Source organism: Rhipicephalus sanguineus, chromosome 2 (assembly GCF_013339695.2).
Source record: "Rhipicephalus sanguineus isolate Rsan-2018 chromosome 2, BIME_Rsan_1.4, whole genome shotgun sequence".
In the NCBI taxonomy this organism is placed as follows: Eukaryota; Metazoa; Arthropoda; class Arachnida; order Ixodida; family Ixodidae; genus Rhipicephalus; species Rhipicephalus sanguineus.
The window spans coordinates 118,364,803-118,385,675 of NC_051177.1; the positions used below are offsets into that span (position 1 = coordinate 118,364,803).

At 44.7% G+C, this 20,873-nt stretch overlaps 2 protein-coding genes across 2 annotated transcripts in view; one reads left to right on the top strand and one right to left on the bottom strand.

Moving 5' to 3' along the window:
• The window catches only part of LOC119381831 (ubiquitin-like modifier-activating enzyme 1), a 59,115-nt gene extending 45,332 nt beyond the window's left edge, over nt 1-13,783 (bottom strand). Inside the window, exons 1-8 of the mRNA XM_049412906.1 lie at nt 13,679-13,783; nt 10,229-10,284; nt 9,336-9,504; nt 7,699-7,833; nt 5,277-5,383; nt 4,027-4,123; nt 2,293-2,419; nt 760-854 (exon numbers count right to left, since the gene is read on the bottom strand). Coding sequence (XP_049268863.1) covers nt 760-854; nt 2,293-2,419; nt 4,027-4,123; nt 5,277-5,383; nt 7,699-7,833; nt 9,336-9,504; nt 10,229-10,284; nt 13,679-13,783 — 891 coding nt within the window. The remainder of the gene's footprint in view (nt 1-759; nt 855-2,292; nt 2,420-4,026; nt 4,124-5,276; nt 5,384-7,698; nt 7,834-9,335; nt 9,505-10,228; nt 10,285-13,678) is intronic.
• A 4,352-nt stretch (nt 13,784-18,135) lies between these two features.
• Nucleotides 18,136-20,873, top strand: part of LOC119381832 (ubiquitin-like modifier-activating enzyme 1) — a 67,644-nt gene continuing 64,906 nt past the window's right edge. Inside the window, exon 1 of the mRNA XM_049412907.1 lies at nt 18,136-18,243. Coding sequence (XP_049268864.1) covers nt 18,136-18,243 — 108 coding nt within the window. The remainder of the gene's footprint in view (nt 18,244-20,873) is intronic.

The window sequence follows — 20,873 nt, forward strand, 5'->3', positions numbered from 1 at the left end:
CTCCGAGCGCGCAGTGCGAAACGATTCGGCCACGGACGGCATGTTCTTCGCAGTGCTAACGGCGAGCTATTTAGATACACCATTTGCCGGTGGCGGTACTCAGAGATCGGTGTTACAGTGTGTTTTCGTTATCACTAGCGAGAAGCCGCGAAGGGCTCGAAGAGCGCGCTTTAAAAGTCGCCCATAAGCGCACGCTCGCGCGTGCGCTTATCTCGTGATCGCGGTGGTTCGTACGTATTGCGTTGACAGCACGAAGGTCACTTGGCTCACTGCAGCGGCCGCTTTTACGAAAGGAGCGCGGTGCTCACGTAGAAATAAGGTTACAAATGTGACAGTTTGCTCTCAACCCGTGTATGTTCGTTCCGTGCGTCCTTTCTGCTTGAGCAGCGCGTTGCAAGTTTCGAGCTGCTTGCCGTTCTTCGCGTGACATTACAATTTGTTGCTGCAGCATTCATACCTTCGCCCTTGGGGCGAAAGAATGCACAACAAACGCTCAACTACTCGTGTTTTACCGATTCCTATGACAGAGGGATCAGCCATGCTTTTTTATGACGCTCTTCTCCCGTATGGGCAACACTGCGTTATTTCGTCATATTATGTCATCAGATAGAAGAGCGATATTCTGTTGGTTTCATTTGTCTAATGTGCACCATTCAATTTTGGAAATTTGTGTTAAGGTACGTGAAACGCTTTTATGCAGCGGTTCACGTTGAGTCTGTGTTTGACAGCCACGAGATATGAATTAAAATAACCACTTACAAACTTGACATCCTTCGGCATCTTAAACTCGGTAGCAATGCCGCCTGCGCCCGTAATGCCGTTGTACTTCGGCATAACGGAGAACTGGTGTGGAGCTGCGTGAAAGAACAACAAGAACGGAAAGGTAAATACGGCAGCGATAAAGGCTTAATTGCGCAAGGGTCACTTACGCAGTATAAATGACCCCTGAACCACCTCCGGTATTTTTGTAACATTTCATGTGAACATGCGCATCGAGTTTAGAATGCCGTCACGACCAATATTGCCAAACGTGGCAGCGCTGCTGACCGCAGGCGCGCCACAAAATAGAAAAACAATCCCGTGCTCCTCTCCGGGCCTTTCGGCTTCCACAGCGTTGGCCGTGACGTCAGCACCCGCATCTCGTCATGACAGAACCAACAGAATTTGTCTGCAGCATATATATGCGCTCACCCTGCCATTCCTGCTCGTACGGCGAGGAACGGAGCGTAGCGAAGGCAAGCGAAACGAGCAACGGCCGTGTTTAGATAATCAAAGGCGTGTAACTCCGTTATTGCTGCACCATTTCTCACGGCTACGTGTTCGTTGTAGACTCGTGCACAACTGCAGCACTACAACTAAAATTTGACCTCTCGGTGGGTTGGGGGCCTTTTCAGTAGGCAATACGGCACGGTCTAGTCTTATTATGTACCCCGATTCATTATCGAAGTACTACGCAACACGAAGACCACTCCACATTGTCAGAAAAGCTGGTAGCCCCTCAGTGCCTGTCTTACCATTACTAGTATCTCACCATCGGTGATACATTGCCACCTGTGGAGTGTTATCAACAGTGGTGGTGATGATGACGAGGAAAAGGAGGAAGATAAGGATGACATTCAGCACTGAAGTAAGAAGGCTACTGCACATTAAAGGGCCTGTCTGGCCTTAAAGATATCTCACCACTGAGAGCACATTACCATTATTGGTACATATAATTGGTATAGTAACACTTCTGGTAGTGATGATAGCGAAGGTGAGGATGACGGTCATTGAGGGTGGCAAGTTACTGTTTCGTTACTCAGTGTAGATATTTGAGCTTGGACTTTGGGTTAATAGGCTCTGAAGAGACGTTAGGTCCTGCCTCACGTATATTTTTTATATTGTTTTATGATCACATCAGATTTGGTTTCCTAACTAAAGGTGATAGAAACGAGCAATCGTTGTATTTCAAGCTTAGAAATGACACAACAAAAAAATGCACGGACATATGAAGGGCTCGACAGGTTCTGTTTTGAAAAACCTAACAGTAACTAACAGTAACATGAAGAAATATATTTAACATAGTTGTATCTAAAAACCGCTGCTCATTGCGAAAAAAGTACACGTACGGAACGCTAACGCACTGCGATCACTTCTTGACATGAGTTTCCTCTATCAATTTTTAGGTCTACTTGGTCACGTCTTTTCCCAAGTAATCTAGTGTGCGCGAACCACGGCGCACATGCACTTGAGCTACACGAGATCAAGACGATATCTAGATAGACAATGTAGAAGAAAGGAAGCCTCGCTCACATAAAACCTTGACCTCCGTGGGCGGGCAGTCGTTCATCTCGGTCATGCCTCGGACTTCGGAAAAAGTGACATAGTCGCCGTCTTTGAAACCGTGCGGCGCTTTGTGCGAGGTTGTGACCACTCCTTGCTTCTCGTACGTGGGCAGGTGGCGTGAGCATGCAGACGGTATAATTGATAATAATATAATAATAATATCTGGGGTTTAACGTCCCAAAACAACGATATGATTATGAGAGACGCCGTAGTGGAGGGCTCCGGAAATTTCGACCACCTGGGGTTCTTTAACGTGCACCTAAATCTAAGTACACGGGCCTCAGACATTTTCGCCTCCATCGAAAATGCAGCCGCCGCCGCCGGGATTCGATCCCCCGACCTTCGGGTCAGCAGCCGAGCGCCATAGTCACTAGACAACCGTGGCGGGGACGGTATAATTGAAGGCACGCGAAATATTACACAAAGTTAAACGGCTCTGTGCTTTCGCGGAGAGAATTCATCACCGCTTTAAGCGACAGTGATCAATTTCTGTGAAACACGAATCCAACAAAGACAATATAATTAAATGTTTGGGTTTTGCGCCATAAAACAACGGTATGATTATGAGAAACGCCGTGGTGGAGGGTTCGGAAAATTTCGACCACCTAGGGCTCTTTAATATGCACCTAAATCTAAGCGCACGGGTCTGTAGCACTTTGAATGTGAGCATTGAATGTGACCTCCATTGAATGTGACCTCCATTGAATGTGACCTCCACTGAATGTGACCGCTGCGTCTGGGATTCAATCCCGCGACGTTTGGATCAGCAGCAAAGCTCTCACAAAGGCACGACGTCAGAACTAAAGCAGTAGTGTACAATGTCATTTGTAGATGTTTAAATCAACAGATTTTAGGCGCGCGAAAAACGAGGACCAGAATTTGACATGACAGCGCTTAACTCACAACTAAATTTTTATTGAACAGATTAACATTTAAAAGTAGTACAGAACCAAACTGCACATGCGTAGCCGAACAAGAGGCCCAACCGCCATCGGAACCAGAACTATCAAGAAATTCATACTCCTTATCGCATAACACGCTGGACGGTTGACTATCGCAGTCACGGCCCCCTTTTCTAACATGGAACGCCTCCACTATTTCACGTGTTGACTGGTCTTTACGCTTAAACAATATCTCAGTTTCATGCAAGAAAGGATAACAACCACATTTATGGCAATGCATTGCGAGATGCGAATGGGCTGACGCTGTCAAGGAAACGAATGCCTTATGGAAACCTACGCGTCCTTGAGTTGCGTGGCATTGAGTTGACCTGCTGAGCAGCGTGATGCGGGTCTTATTCCTGTGCCACGAAGATCGCATTCTGGTGGTGGTAAAATGAACGAGTGCCCGCGTACAGTTACATTTAGGCGCACGTTGAAAAAATGCGCAGTGGTAAAAATCAATGAAGCATCCCCCACTTTATGGCATGCAAAAATCATATCGTGGCTTATGCTACACAGCATAAAAAAACAGCAAAATTTCCAAATTCCTATAACAAAACACAATTGAATGTGTCAAGTAACACAGCATAGACATTTATAGAGAAACCAGAGTTAATATCAAATCCATGAAAATAGCTTTGCGATATAAAACATCTGTGCTTGATGGCCTATTCGGGATCTTGAAATAAGCGGCTTGAAGTTCTATGTAAATTATAAAAGATTAATACTAAATCCATTAGCATGCGAGAATGATGTTCACACACACCTGGCTGATGGATCTGATCAGAACCGACCGCGGCGGCTCTCCGTCGCCGTCAAGCACGCGAAATTTTTCGCCGAAGTCGCAGAAGATTTGCCTGCGGAGAAGCAGCGTTATATATATATATATATATATATATATATATATATATATATATATATATATATATATATATATATATATATATATATATATATATATATATTCACAAAACAGTTCGGCTCATATTCAAAGAAATATCTAACGCTTTGAATTGTCCATCCGTAACGAAAATTTCAACCATTACTGACGCTTAACAAATCATTAGAAAAAGGCGGCTGGCCATAGGCAAGAAACACATTGAACCTTTGTAAATGAATTGGGTCCCTTATTTCGCGAGTGTGCTTTGCTATTGGCCGGCCGGCCTTTCAAATGATATGCCCAGCACTACGATTGGCCGATATATTCTCTTACGAACGTTCGCGGCGTATAAAGCTCTTGCGAATACGGGCCCTGTTCGTGACACATTTGTCATTAAAGGGATCCTAAACCAATCCGAATGCGAAGGTGAGAGAGTTTTTTTCATTCTAACCTTCGTCTAGCCACCATGCATACGCTATCTGCTGCTCAGCGCTTAATTTATACGCGTGGGCACGGTCAATACTGATCCTTGCGCTAATCAGTACTTCTAGCTTTTCGACTACACAGTGTTAGATCGTCTTTGAAAGGATAGCTGCTTTCGCAATATTTTTTGCGTTATCTAGGTATATGTTCTTCCATGTATTTTTTATTAACTTATTATATTTCTATACGTGCGGTCAATGCTTACTGAAATTGCTTTATCCGATTCTGATGACAAATCCTCCCACACTCCACACTTTCAGCCTCCTCCTGAAAATGTTGCACCTTCATATACGCATTGTAGTTTTGTGATTCTGTTAATAAACTTGGTAAACTGTTGGCTCCGCTAGCGCTGTACAATACACGAGATGAAATCGTTCGGTCGCACGCGACAGCCTAGCGACGCAAGAAACAATGGCCGTTCGACTGCGCGACGAAGCGGGGTAGCCGACAAATCACAACTGTTATTTTTCATAATCAGCACCAATCGAATGCTCGCACTTTAGTGACGTCACGTGAGCCACCCTGTCGGCATCGCAAAGGGCGGCAAAAAGAATAGAAAGAAAAGGTGAGAATATCGCGAAAGTTCTTTGTATTTTCAGTATTTGTTATTTAAGGACTCTTAACAGCGGTCATATTGGAATACGCACCCAGCCACGCCCTTGGTATCGGCGATGATCAGCGGAATGTTGTTCTCGTGGGTAAAGGCGGCCATGGACTGTTGAGTTTCCAGCGGGGTCTCAGTCAACACGACCACCTGGTGATGCAGTAAACGAGAGTTCAACTTCGTACTCATTACTTCGCATGAAGAAGCTGAAACGTCTTAATATCATGCGGGGTGCTTCATTCTCCGCCCTTAAAATCTGTTTTTCCACCAGCTTCTTGGATATTAGATCCCTGAAGGCAGAAATAAGCTGAAGAGAGTAACAAAGTCTGTAAATTTCGCTAGTATGTATTTAAGTATGAAGACCTGATGGGCTATCTTCCAGGCATTGAAAAACGAGGTCATTTCTTAGCTGACGCTGCTAATTTCAGTTTCAGTTCAGTTCCACTTTTCTTATATAGTACATTGCACTGAATACAGGGCTTTCAATGTCGAAAGCAAGCAGCTTTCCAAAGAGATATACAGGGTGAAAAACCGCTTCTGATGACATACTGCTGAAAACTTAAGGCTTGATCGCTTTTCTATAGCAAAAAAAAAAAAAATTCCAGAAACGCAGTGATCTGCTTTAGCACTCGTTCTGATGAGCCGTGACAGCGTCAACAGATTAAGCGTTCGAAGGCAGATTGTTTCTATGACAGTTCTTCCATTCCTGTAGGACATTACCTTGCACTTAGAATTTGCTGCATCACCGTATTTAGCTGACGGAAATTACTGCGTGCGACTCATTCCAAATCGCGCTACCGTGCGAAATCTTGTAAATAGTAAGCGCCTTTACTATAATATTAACAGAAACAATGTTATGTATTAGCGGACCGATGATTGCTCTACAAAAAATAGCTGACCATGGGAGACATCAGCAGGAAGCATATCTTGTTTACCAGCTGTAGATTACATTATGCTATTAGTGGTGGTATTGAACGTCGCAGTGTCTTCATTGGCCCTCAGCAAAACACTTTAAGCACCGTCTCTATCATCAACGCACCAGGCTAGAACAGAGTCTCGTGTGATGCATGTATTAATTCGATAGCGTCGTACCTAGAACCACAGAAGTTCGTACAAACTACGGTTACGACGATGTCGCAGAAAGTGTGATCGGAGACTTGAGCAAGCCGATGCTTCAAACAGAGAAGCACAAAGGTTGTGACGCGACCGGGAAACAGGCTCAGTAACGTTCTTTGCACGTCGTAACGGATTCCGTGATTGGGCTGCTGCGTTATTTAACCACTGACAGTAATACTAGTTTGTTAAGGTCGAGCTTTATGACTCAAACGTAACAGTGGCTTCGATGCACCGCGATAGCGTTGCCTATTGACTCTTAAATAGATAATTGATGATGTGCATCTAAGCAGGCAGGCCATTAATAATACATAGGCAGCGTAAATTCAACGCTGTGACGAATATGGTTTGATTTGTTGATCACACAGAACGACAGATTCGCTCAGGGCCCATTATAGAGGGGATAGGGGTTGAACTAAGCCTCATATTTGTTAAGCAATAAAGCAATGTACAGTGACAGGCAATACAAACATTACTGGTGTAACAAAGCGTATGCACTACAATACGCTGTCTGCACAGAAGCAGCGTATAGTGGCATGGCGATTCGCACACGCTGAATAGAAATGAAGAACAAAATGGCGGCGAACCTCACATATTTTAGCCATCGATAATAATAATATCGAGGGTTTAACGTCCCAAAACCACCATATGATTATGAGAAACGCCGTAGTGGAGGGCTCCGGAAATTTCGACCACATGGGGTTCTTTAACGTGCACCTAAATCTAAGTACACGGGCCTCAAACATTTTCGCCTCCATCGAAAATGCAGCCGCCGCGGCCGGGATTCGATCCCGCGACGTTCGGGTTAGTAGTCGAGCGCCATAACCAGTATACCACCGTGGCGGGGCTATCTTAGCCATCGAATACCGCGGTCAAGATGAAGCGTTTATTGCATTAGTATGCCATTTAAACAATTAAAGCTTGAAGTAGACAAATAAATATTGACAAAAATAATCGAAATGGATGTTGCGCCACTTTGACGCCTCAACACCTCTGGCGCATCCGCCCGAATATCAGCTGGAATACCCAATTACGAGGCAAAGGATAGACTTTTAGATCACCTTTTAGAAATTTCTTTACATCACCTTTATTTATTAGTTATTTTGACGTGATGCATTCTTCGCACAAAATAAACATGTTTTACGTTTCCACCCTTATAAACACTGACTTTTACACCCTTACACCTTTCCACCCTTACAAACACTGACTTTTAAACAGCTTGCCTCAGCAACGCCTTCTAATCGTTTTTTAAGGGTACCCTGACAAGTGATCAGTGCTTATGTAAACACCAGTTCACTGTTAATGCATCTTGACGTGGCTCTATATTAATGAAAGCAACGGTAGCCACTCACGGTGAATGTTTTCAGGAAATCCATCGTCAGCGGTTCCGTATGGGCTTTCACCTGCACGTACTTGTTGAGTTGTCCCAGGGAAGCCTCGCAGGCGCTTGCCCGGTTTTCGCCTAGAGTATCTTCACTGAGGAAGTACTGGAACAAAGGAAACAATCCAGCGAACGCTGCTGGCGTTATGTATGCATGGCCGTTGCGTCACATGCTGGACAATCTACTCACAGCACTGAACACTGTCCTGAGCTTTCAGTATACGTGGTTGCCTGCGTTTCGAACATTTCATCTATCGATATTTTGGTGCTTTGTTTAACGTTGTCTTTTGATGCAAAGAAAAAGAAGTTAGGGGCGAAGCACCTTAGGGTCTCGGCGTGCATCGTCGTTTACTGTCATGACGGTCCATTTGCTTGAGCGCAAAAGAGGGCGCCACCGCCTCAGCGCTCGCCGTGTGGCGAGAGAGCGAACGGCGCGCATTGACTATGGAAACGCTCTTTCTGCGATGAACGCTGAACCACCAGCTCGCAAGGAACGCAAACGCGCCCTCGCCCGCGAGAGACATCGCCGACGCAGGCAGCGTCTGCTAGCGAGTTTCGTGATTGAAAAAGCCGACGCCTCGCGCTGCACTACAGTTCACCGGCCACCCCGTATATATAGGTACTGGATCTTGACCTGCAATGTAGTGCCGGTGGGAGATTTCTCTTGTGCGTAGTTGAACAATAAAGATTCGCAGCGTGCACTTTAACTAAAAGCGGACTGCGGGTCTCTGTGTCTAATCTTTCTTCTGTCTCTCATCGCCCATTAACAGTGATTTTGCTGTGGGAAACACCGGCGCACACAGCATGCTTTGCCCCTCTCCAATTTATTTCTGAGTGAATATTTATTAATTAGCAAAGCTTTTAGATATAGTTACATAGAATATTTTTACCGCAATATTATTATTCATCAATTTTTATACTACAATAAAATATTACGAAAGCTGTCTCTTAACACTTGCGTACAGGCTGTGTCCTCTAAAAGAATACAGGATGTTTGAAAATCGCCTGTGCCATAAAGCATAATAGAAGACGTCCAACACAATTACTTCAAGTTGCTGATATTACTAGCGCAATAAATCCGAATTCTTTAATGCCAAACTCACAAAAATTCCCTAATTACACGTTTATTATTTACTTTACAGCACTTCGTGTTATTACGAACCCGGTGACCTTGCAAGGCGTATCCACTTTGAACGAATTTTCAGGGTGACACCAGGCTATCAAGCTATTTACACTCAAGTGTGCGATTAAATACGTGGGTGTTCTGTGACTACTTTTGTGCTTCCAGAACAAAACTTAATTGAAACTACACTGCCTTTTTTTCCCGCGTAATCACGAATTTATCCTACTGGATGAGCCTTGAAAACTCACGGACTTCAATTCGTCCTTTTCTGCAGTTCATTAGTTTTGGTTACTCAACTTTCAAATAATCGAACAGGTACATGGACACAGACGAAAGTCTATTTCTTAGTATTCAAGAAAACTCCAGAATTATGTAATTTCTGTCGACAATTGATAGTGACTCTAGAGCACAACAGTGAATTCGTCGATGTCTGTGTCTGAGCATAGGGATATCATAAACAAAAATTTGACAGCACTGTTTCTAACCTGTGCCGAGAGGTCCACAGCGCTGCACACTTGCTCGTCATGAATGGTGACGGACCTGACGCCGGCCAGGATGACGTTCTTGGCAATCTCAACGCCCAGGCCGCCCATGCCGGAAATGAGGACGTCCGACTGGGCCATGCGAACCATGGCGTCGCGCCCGATAACGTAGCTGAAACATGGGTGATGCGTCACTTGTTTTTTTTTGTTTTCCTTTTAATTCTGGTCTAAAACAGGTTCCAGGAAACGTGCACCATTTAAGGGGGACTGGGCTGCTCTAGCCTCCTTCGAACGTTTCTACAGTAGAGCTTGATTAAAAAAAAAAAAAACACTACGCATGTCCGTTGCTATGACGACGCACATGCGAGGAGGAGGAAGAAGAAATTGGCGTTGACTGAGCTTCAAGGTCAAACGCATGCACAAAGTTGTTTGCTGGGTTTGTATGGGGAGGGGTAGAGCTATCGCTCTAAACACAAGTAAGAGTACTTTACGCAACCGGAGCTATTCTCTGCGACACATTTACAGACTTCACTTCCCAAGTTATTTGCGGGTCACTATTAAAACATTGCGTCGCAAGCACTCGAACGCCGTGGCAAACAATGAAAAGGCATGGATTTGCTTGTGAACAGCTATGTTACTGATTTGATGAATAACAAAGCTGAAACATTTGTCACAGTAAGTATCAGTGAATTAGCAGTCTATGTGCATCGCATGCAATGATGAAAGCACACTTCACATGGCGCTCATGCATATGCGAAGCTCAGCATTTATTGAAGGACAAGTGTGCGGGAAGCCTTCTCCGTTTATCATTACATTTCTTTCGCTCACAAAAGCCAGACACATGTCGGTTCGTTAAGCCCAACAGACGTCACGGATGGTCTAAGCCGTCAACTTACAGCTGTCTAGAGTAGAAGTTCTCGTCAATGTCCGGTAGCTTTTCTGCAACTTTGTCCTGCACAGAGAGAGGCGCAAAGATCAGACAAAAAAAACCAAAGGTATATTGGCGAACACATTTACTAGAAGAGTCACTTGGATCTGAACCACAAGGGAAGGACTGGTGACTTGAGCTCTGCCATCGCGTCTTCTGTGCTTCTGAATCTCGTCCTACAGTATGTCGCAATTCCGAAAAGCATAGATACGCAGTCACGGCTGCCTGCCAGCACTGACCAATGGAGGCGAATACACAGCGGGGGACGGGAGTTCAGAAAAAAAAAAAAAAAACGCCATGCCTGCGCGGAACACGCAGCGCAGTCACAGCGAAAGCTGTTAAGAGCGGCATTTCTAGAGCCCTTTGTAAACTGTGGGACACTAATGCAAGTACACTTGAAAGGTACCCACTGCGCCATAAATCGTAAGTTTTATGAAGTAGGAAAGCGCCCACTATGACATTATTCGTCACTTCCTCGGAGAAGCGTGGTACACGCTGCACATCTGTAAGGCTTTACGTGGACTTTGTTGATGCTGTGGCTGACGACTGCGAAGAATTATGGCCGAGCCCTTTGTAATGGATTAGAAGCATTAAAAGACGCACTCGTTACGCAAGTCGCATTGTGCCACGCCTGGTTGCTATTTTACTCTTCTACCAGGCTATATTACAGCATCATCATCAGCCTGTCTACGCCCACTGCAGGGCAAAGGCCTCTCCCATGTTCCGCCAATCAACCCGGTCCTGTGCTTTCTGCTGCCACATTATACCGGCAAACTTCTTAATCTCATCTACCCACCTATTTTCTGTCTCCCCCTCACGCGTTTGCCATATCTTGGAATCCAGTCGTTACCCTTAATGACCACCGGTTATCCTGCCGACGTGCTACGTTCCCGGCCCATATCCATTTCTTCTTCTTGAGGCTATATTATATGCGTTAACGTAATTCCTTGCCCGACATGACACCTGTTAGTTAGTTAGTTAGTTAGTTAGTTAGTTAGTTAGTTAGTTAGTTAGTTAGTTAGTTAGTTAGTTAGTTAGTTAGTTAGTTAGTTAGTTAGTTAGTTAGTTAGTTAGTTAGTTAGTTAGCTAGTTAGTTAGTTAGTTAGTTAGTTAGTTAGTTAGTTAGTTAGTTAGTTAGTTAGTTAGTTAGTTAGTTAGTTAGTTAGTTAGTTAGTTAGTTAGTTAGTTATGTTGGGTTTTGTGGCGCAGAAGCAACTAAGGTTATGCTGCGCCAGCCACCAGGTGAAGAAAAAAAATCTAGTGAACTCGGCATCGGCATACATTTTACAGTAACGGTTAATTTAAAAATTCCATTTTCTTTGAGGAACTGTGCAAGATTTACGAAGCTCTGCGGCCAGGGCACGGCCTCTTGCTAGAGGCCGTGCTGTGGTTTTACAAAGGTTTTACAAACGCGCCTTTTATATATACCACTCTACCGGTCGGCGGGCTGGTGTTGCCCTCTGGGAGCGGCAAAGTAATGTAATTCATCTATACTGTAGCCTCCGCGATTAGTATACCTGCAACGCGTTACACGTTCGTCCCATTCGGCATGTTTTCAATAGAAGTGCAATTTTGCCAATGCCTTAACACACCGCGAGGTGGCGACCTTAATGCAAGCGTCGTAAAAGCGTCGGCCTCGCTCATAGCATCACGCTAATCAAACCAAAAATAGCTCTGCGACGCGCGCCTGCCTCACCTGGCTGTAACAGCGCGTTCCCCCCTACGCGCTCGCCCCAAGAAAAATTGCGGCCATGCTACCGGGGCAGCACGACGCGCTTTGCGTTTCCCTCTAGTGCAGCCGTGGTGTTCAACCACATTTTAACATGCCGCAGGATGGCGACCAAGTTCTGCGTCCAATATGCGACGCTCTTCTGGCTATCACAACTAGTTCTCTGATTACGCTTTCACCGTTAACTACTACAGCTACCACAAGGGTTTGTTGAATCGTTAAACATGGACGTTAGTCGTCGGCGTGGAGATGTACCACCAAGCATCAAGTGGGTGCATCCACGTTAAACGGTGCTATAGCTGCCATACATCAATATACATTGTGCAAACTCTCTTATATCAATGCACAGTAAACATTCAGTTACTTCTATAAGGGCACGTTTTACTTTCGTGTTATTCCGATTCCTATGACGGAGAGATCAACCGCGCTTTTTTAAAAGCAATACTGCGAACGACGGTAGAAGGACCATAGGCATACCTTCTTGTCACGCAGAATGACTACAACATTGATTAGAGATCGAAAGTGAATTGAAGATATAGTTGAGAATAGGAGGAAACAGGTTTATATAAATAAGCCTGGAACAGACAAGCACCGGTTACTTAGGCCGCCGGAAGTGGCATAACGGAAGTTAAGTATGACTCGCCCTACTTATGAAAGTTGAGGCAAGGGTTCGATTACTCGATTAGAAGAGCTGTCAGGGACCTATTAGGCAAAGGACCAGCAGCAGAATGCACGGTCAGAGAAAGCAGAGAAGGTTCGCGGAGGAAGTTTCGTTTTAAAAATCACTTGTTTTGTCATGCGTTGATCGTGAGTACCAGTTCAGTAACTTGTTCAAGTTGAAGAAGCCTCCACTCACAAGAACTCATATTTGAGACAAGAACATGCTTTGAGACAAGATATACATTTAGAAAATTGTGATTTGCTGCAGAGAATAAGCTATAGGAGCACACGAACCATAATTGGCGAGGCAATGCGAATTACTTTTAATAAATGTACTCCGAATTCCTGAATAGTATAGCTCACAAGTGGAGCCAGAAATATTGTGGCGCCATTCATCATATTGTCACATGCTTGAAAAATTAAAAGCAATTCGACACTCGCTGCTGACTATCACCGGCAACAATGACTCTGAACGATGCGGAGCGTACACGTACGGACAATGAGACTGCCACTAAACTTACTGGCTACTCTTTAGCGACTTCTATCGGCGTTTTAAAAAACTAATTTCCACTAGAAATCTTTCGTACACCAGCGATCGTTCCACCAATTTAGTTAACCACAATAGCAAACAAACAAACAAACAAACAAACAAACAAACAAACAAACAAACAAACAAACAAACAAACAAACAAACAAACAAACAAACAAACAAACAAACAAACAAACAAACAAACAAACAAACAAACAAACAAACAAACAAACAAACAAACAAACAAGCAAACAAACAAACAAACAAACAAACAAAGCAATAGCAAAAGCGCTGGTGCGCTTGCTTTACACAACACCACGCGAAATAGGAGAAAAATGGATTCCACACTACTATTAAGGCGGTAGTCGAACGCCTGCGGCGTGATATTCTGGTAATATGCCTCGCCTTCGCCTGCAAGAACTGCAGAGTAAACAGCGAGTGGGTCTCGGCCGGGGGTGTATTGACATACAGAGGTAAGAAGAAGATCGGCGTTCACGCACCGCTTCTTGTGACGCGTCGCCCTCGTCGGTCCTTCGTCTCTTTGCCGGAGGAGAGAGGTCGTCCTCGCCCTCGGAACCTTTCATCGTGTCCTGCAGGGCCCCCATCGCACGTCCTGGCCACGACCAGCCGTCACGCCCTCCTGCCTGTCGAGATCCCGGGCGCCTGCCGTCTCCGCTTGCCGCTGTTCCGACAGTCTTGCGACTGCTGCGGCACCGGGACCTGAGCACGGCAGAGACCACGTCAGTCGGGCGCCCTCGCGAAGAATGTTCTGGATGCGCCGTCTCAGAAGACGACAACGATGCAGTGCACGCGGAAATGGACTGGCACTTCGACACGAGCGCACCTCGCGCGGCGAATGCTAGCCAGTGCCACGGCCGCTCCATTGAAAAAGAAGTGTAAGAAATGTTTATTGTATGGATGTACCAGTGCTTGCTGAAACGCCTGAGTAACTTGAGCTCCTTATTCTTTCTGCTTAATCAATTGTTGGCAGTCACCAAGGACTGTGCAGACGAAACAGTTATTTCAAATTTAGGGCACTTACCCACTACGAGGAATTGGTCATTATTGTCTTTTACTTCCGCGACCCAGATTAGGTAACCGAGCCCACCAGACCACAGTGGTATCTATCTATCTATCTATCTATCTATCTATCTATCTATCTATCTATCTATCTATCTATCTATCTATCTATCTATCTATCTATCTATCTATCTATCTATCTATCTATCTATCTATCTATCTATCTATCTATCTATCTATCTATCTATCTATCTATCTATCTATCTATCTATCTATCTATCTATCTATCTATCTATCTATCTATCTATCTATCTATCTATCTATCTATCTATCTATCTATCTATCTATCTATCTATCTTAATTTCTTACTACGCCATCTCCTTCCCCTCGCGCAGTGTATAAAACTGGGTACGCTGATAATGATGATCACGCGATCAACCGGCGAAATACCTGCTTCAGTACCCCTTCCATAGATCTAATAGATAAAAAGTTAACGTTCCCTATCGGAGGCTCGATAATAAGGTTCCTTCTCCGACTTCTGCATAGAATGCGTATGTATCAGGCTTTGCTTCTTCGGTTGCACCTTTTGTTCTTTTGATGCATGGTGTATATTAAACGCGGTTCCCGAGCAATAATACTTCAGTCGTTAGATCAGCACCATTGCAGCATGTAGGGTAGCCAACCAAGCCTAGCTTGGTTAACCTCCCTGCCTTTCTGCTTCATTTCTCTCTCTCTTTCTCTGTCATCGTGAAGTGCGAGCTGTTTTTGCTTTGTCATAAAATTATAAAACACCTGGTCTTCTTCTTCCTGTCGTACCAGGTGTGTTCATGTTTCAAAACCTCCCTGTGAACTATAAAACAGAATTAGGGGTGTGCGAATATCAAATTTTTCGAATACGAATCGAATACGAATATTCACCTTCGAATATCGAATCGAATATCGAATATCAAAGGAAAAATGCCTCCACAGTAACAATATTTTATGTAACATGTAGCTATTTGAAAAAAGAAAAACATTAACAGCCTGACTGGCAACACAACATGCACTGAACACAATGTCCAGGCTAGCACAATGCACATCACAACACAAGCAAATATCACGGCACAATGAAACTAATGACTACATGCTATCATAAAGAAATATGAGTTGCTCCACATGATCAGGCAGCAGGCGCTCCCTTGTAACAGAGACAACCCCCCCCCCCCCCCCCCACTGCCACTGAAAAGGCACGCTCGCTTGGAACAGAAGTGGCTGGTATAGGGAGTTACATGGGGCAAAGCTTTGTCAGACTGGGGTATCTGAAGGTGCCTACAGTCCGCCCAGTCGGCCAGCAGTCACGTGGGTCACTGTCTTTTTTCAGAAGTGGTCCCGCATAGTGAACGAGTGGTAGTGCGGCACGTTACGGCCGCATATTGCAAATGCACGGTTACATGATCGCCAACAGCGCTGCACGTCGGAGATGCACCAGCAATAAATCATACGTATTGCGGCGCTCGTCGCAGACAGATATCGTGCCTCCGTGTACTTACGATGTTTATCGCTCCTCTCGGCAACGTTTGTAACGATACGAACGCAGCAGAAATGCGGAGGACGAGTTATTTTATGCATGATAATCGAATCGCATATTCGAATTTTTCTAATATTCGGAGTTATTGAATATTCGAAACTTTTCGAATGCACGATTTTCGAATCGAATACGAATATTTCGAATGTAATATCCGACGAATATTCGGAACTTTCGAATATTCGCACACCCCTAAACAGAATCAACTACGAAACACAATGAGCTACAAAGTCCAGGATAGTTTTTCATAAACCGTCTGGTCATGTAGGGAGTCGGTGTTGTTGCCAATCATGGATTCACACTTTTTTCGTCCGTGCAAACAGCAACTTATGTGTCTCTGTGCGTTCGTTCGTGCCACGGAGGTAGCGGCATGCAGCATCGGAAGCTGGCCCGTTTATACGTGTTAGACGCACTCGCTTTAAGGAAGCGCGTGATTCTGCTGGTATTGCTTATATGACAATCATAATCATAGCTAGCGAAAGCTTTCTTCAACGACAGAAAAAAAAATAATAACAAGCCAGGGGTGCTTATGTCCATATTAATGTGCCAGCAGTTATTGTCGTCGTAGAAAACATGCGCTGCTTATCATTACGGATTCGTACCAACTAGCCCGATAAAAAGGTAGCTTAGAAGCTTAGAAGGTAACGTGATGCACCGCTAAGTTCGAGATCGCGGGCTCGATTTCAGGCCGCGGCGGCCACTTTTTGGTGGGGGCCAAATGCAAGAAAACCAGTGTACTGAGATGTAAGTGCCCATTAAAAAATTAAAATTTAATTCACTGGCTAGCATTCGCCGCGTGCAGTGCGTTGGTAGGTTGGTTGGTTCCTAGAGGAATAACTCAAACCCCCACGGGGGATCGGCCGTGAATCGTACGGCAGTTAAATTTTTGAAAAAGGAAAGAAGGACGTCCCGAAAAGATAATTTGTAGGCAAGCGAAAATATTGGTGATGTTCACGGTTTATTTATTGAAAGTTAAAAAGAAAAGAGCAAAATAAAAGAATTAAATAAACAAGTAAGGATAATATGGAAGTAAATAAGTGAAGAAATGAAATAGTAAGCATGTACTTGTAATATTTTAGTATGGCAGTCTATTTGATTCCCTTATATAATTAAACGGTATCATATATGCAGTGACCCAGTGCCGACAACTTCAAAGAGAGTATTACCGCTACGGAGGGAGAAAGACGGAACTTTACATTTGTCCTTGCTGGCATCAAGGGAGACGGGAGCGGCGAGACTAGCCCCACCGGAGCCCCCGTTACGGAAAGCTCAAGCCCAAGTTTCCGGAAAGGTGGTTTGAGAAATGTTTGCCTAGGATTTTGATACCTGCAACATTCTGTGGCAAAGTGTTTTATGGTTTCTGCTTGTTTACAATACAAACATTGAGGGGAAGGAACGAAACCAAGCCTGTGCAAAAAAAAAATGTAGACGGTATTATGCACCGAAATTTAGTAATTTTAACTTCAAATTTTCTTATGCTACACCATGAGCTATACCGCGGAAACCTAAGGTGCTGAAAATATGCACCGTTTAGGATAGAAGATTTGGTATGTTCCTCTAGAATACGAAAATTTCGAAATCATGTGACAGTATTTTGGTAGGAGCTCCATAGAACCTTCAGGACCAGACCCTGAATCGATGCTGGCGCCAATGTGTCCGCTGCTTTAGTTAACGTTAATCAAGTGTGACCCCAAACCAAACGGACAATACGTACATGATTGGGCATACATGTATAGAGTTCTGAGAGGCAGCCCGATGACTTTGGCACTGTCAGAGCATCGCCAATGAATAAAGAATCGGTCAGTATAACCACAGAGGAAATATATATGTTGGGAGTTTGCGCAATGCCAAAATATTTGCCATAATTTCTGCCTGGAATATTGGCGTGAAGTCGGGCAGTGAAAGTGAAAAAGGCCAGTTTAATGCTGCTGAATAAATTCCCTCTCATGCCTCCTCACCAGTAACGGAAGCATTTATGGTTATAACTGAACTTATCCGTAGACTCTTAAGGTAGTCTTCGACAACCCATTTAAATATCTAATCGGCCATAGTTTAGCCTTCTTTGGAAATATATAATCAAATTCTATTATTGCTTTTTAACTGAATACAATTGGGAAACTTATATCGCGGATTATTACTTGTAACGGCTAGAGCCAGTCCATTTGCGCGTGCACTGCGTCGTTGTCGTCTTCTAAGACGATGCATCCATATCATTCTCTGCGAAGGCGCGCGGCTGACGTGGTCACTGCCGTGCTCCGGTCCCGGCGCCGCAGCAGTCGCAAGACTGTCGGAACAGCGGCAAGCGGAGGCCGCACCCGCCCGGCATCACGACGGGCAGGAAGGCGTGACGCCTTGTCGTGGCCAAGACGTCCGATGGGCGCCCGGCAGGATTACACCAAGGCCGTCTCGCAGCATGAGGACGACCCCTCTCCTCCGGCAAAGAGACGAAGGACCGACGAAGGCGATGCGTCACAAGAGGCGGTACGTGAACGCCGATCTTTTTATCTCCATGTCAGTACACCCGCGGCTGAGGTGCCCACTCGTTTGTAAAAGATGCCCCTTTTCTCTGGTGAGGCCAGGTGCATACATTACCAGAAGAATATTTCACGCTGTAGGCGATCAAACATCACCGCAAGAGTCATAAAGACTGCGTTACCTATTATTGGCACGAGCCAACGAGTGACACTGTTGTTTCCCTTCCAAGCACTCCCAGTCGAGAACTTCCGGTTTTCAGAATATTCAGAAAAGTCTTTTAAATTATACAAATATGCATTGTTCTGTTTCAAGTTAAGGGTTTAGTGGACACATATGGTATCGGAGCATAACTTTGCTTAAGATAAGGACCAATTATATCTCAGGATAATTAATGAAAATTGATAAGGGTTCATTGAAAGATTGTGAGCAGCTGCGATCGTTTCGACCCCTGGCGGAGCAGATCTCAACCGCACACTCCTTTCTACGTGGCTTCCGAGATCCTGCAGTGCGAAAAATTTTCTAGTAGAAATTTAGAGTTTTGAAGCGCCGATCGGAGTCGGTATGAGGAAGCCAGTCAGCTCTGTGGCACAGTGTATCTTTGATTTCAAGTATGCTCCGCGTCATTCTCAGACTGTCTTGGCTGTTGCCGATGCTAGTAGAAAGTGCCTGACTGCTTTTAATTTTTGAGATATATGTTAATATCATGAATGGCTCCAGAAATTTTACTTCTGAGCTTGACTACTCAAAGGGGACGACTGGACCAGTTGGAGATTCATGATTGAGGTATACTGCGCGGTAGAAAACAAAGCCGACAAGCAGAGGGGGACGAGCGCAGACTATGAACTGTACGTTTATTTTTCACATACCATATATATATGGCTAAAACGGGAAGTGACAAAGACCATGAAAAGTGAGCGGTTAAAAACAATAAAACTTGCACACCCGATGCACGAGGCAGATGAGTTAACTCATTATTAGAGACCGGATTTTAGGCAAATGCCTATTTTGTTCCTTGCGCTCCTATCGTGCCGCTTTGATATATGAGCATGAATTTGATGTTAAGAAAGGCTCTTATAGCGTTTTTATAGTACCTATAAATGCCTATTTGTGGCATTTGTGCCTAAATGCTAAGAAATACCTATAAATGCCTATTTTCAAAATTGGCGCTTGAATTAACACTATTTAGCCTCAAGTTGCCCTCCCGGGAGCAGTTTAAGACCGTTATTCATGCTACCGCGCAACACTGACTGTTCGGAACTATGGGGTTCAACCTAGTCCTGTAGTTCAAGTTCAACCAACTCCCGGAAACAACTGCTAGCAGCCATGAAGACACACACACGCACATACGCCGGCGCAGAGACATGGCGTGCACGGTTCGCGAATGCGAGACCGTGGAGAGCCGTCAGCACAAAGGAGAGTGAAGAGCGAAAAAAAAGAGAGGAAAATATGATGTGCACGCGGCTTTTGTTTTTTTTTTTTTTAAGTTAACTTGTAAGGTGTTCACTACATCAGCGTAGCCAGAACTATTTTTTCGGAAGGGAGGGGGGTCTTAACCATACTCTATGTATGTTCGTGAGTGCGCTTGTATGCATGCGTGCATATATACGCATGCAAAGCTGAAAAGTTTCGCGGGGGGGGGGGGTTGGATGGGGGGTGTTGAGCCCCCTCTCCCTCTGGCTGCGCCAGTGATTCACCTGCAGGGGAGAAATTGGCTCTACGCGATTCGACCCGCACAATAACAGGAGGAATCCCTCCCTTCTAGTGTTTTAGCGATCTGGCTATCTGCTCGTGCTCTGCCCTTTTCAGTTATGCCGAGAAGACACCCTGGAGTGTGTTGAATTGACAGTGGAATCTTGACTCACCGTGCAAAACACGGGAGAGCCCGTGTTCTGCGAACCGTGCGGGACAAAGCACATTGCACGGCTATGTTCAACTGTTTAACGCCTTTGTGCCATCTTAAGCAATAACATTTTAGGGGCGAAGCTCCTCTTAGTCTAACCTTGTCACGTCTCCGTTGTCCGGCGTAACCACCTTTGCAAACTGCCCACTATTTCGTCTTTGCAAACGTCCCACTACGATCCATCACCGATCCATCACTTCACCGGCCAGAAAGCCGTTATAATGAAGGGGGAACGGAAGCCACGTCTAGCTACCACTTACGATTAATAAAATTTCTTGTGTAAATATATACAGTGTTTCTCACGGGTTTGATGATGTACTGTGCTATCGCTTTGATTACTGCTGGGCGAAACTACTGAAGATTTCACGGTGTAACCATGATTGCTTCAGGAGCTTCGCCCAAGCTCTTCATCATTCACCCGTGGATATGCTGTGAATTTTTTTTGTTTTCCTTTCGTAGATAGAGCTCGCGCACGTCTTCGTTTCAAATTATTTGCATTTATGTGAAAATTTATTGTGCCTATATTTACTATTTTGGAAGCCTAAAACGTTGTTTTGCCTGCCTATTTTTGGCGCCTAAAACGAGTTTTTTTTAGTGTCTAAAAATCCGGCGTCTACTCATTATCCATGAGCGCAATTTTCCAGGAACAGTAGCTCTTTATTTAAGAGAGCAATGGACGGCTTGCTGACGCGGTTGTCAGGTTCCCGCGCCATTTTCTCGGCTTCCATGACTAGAC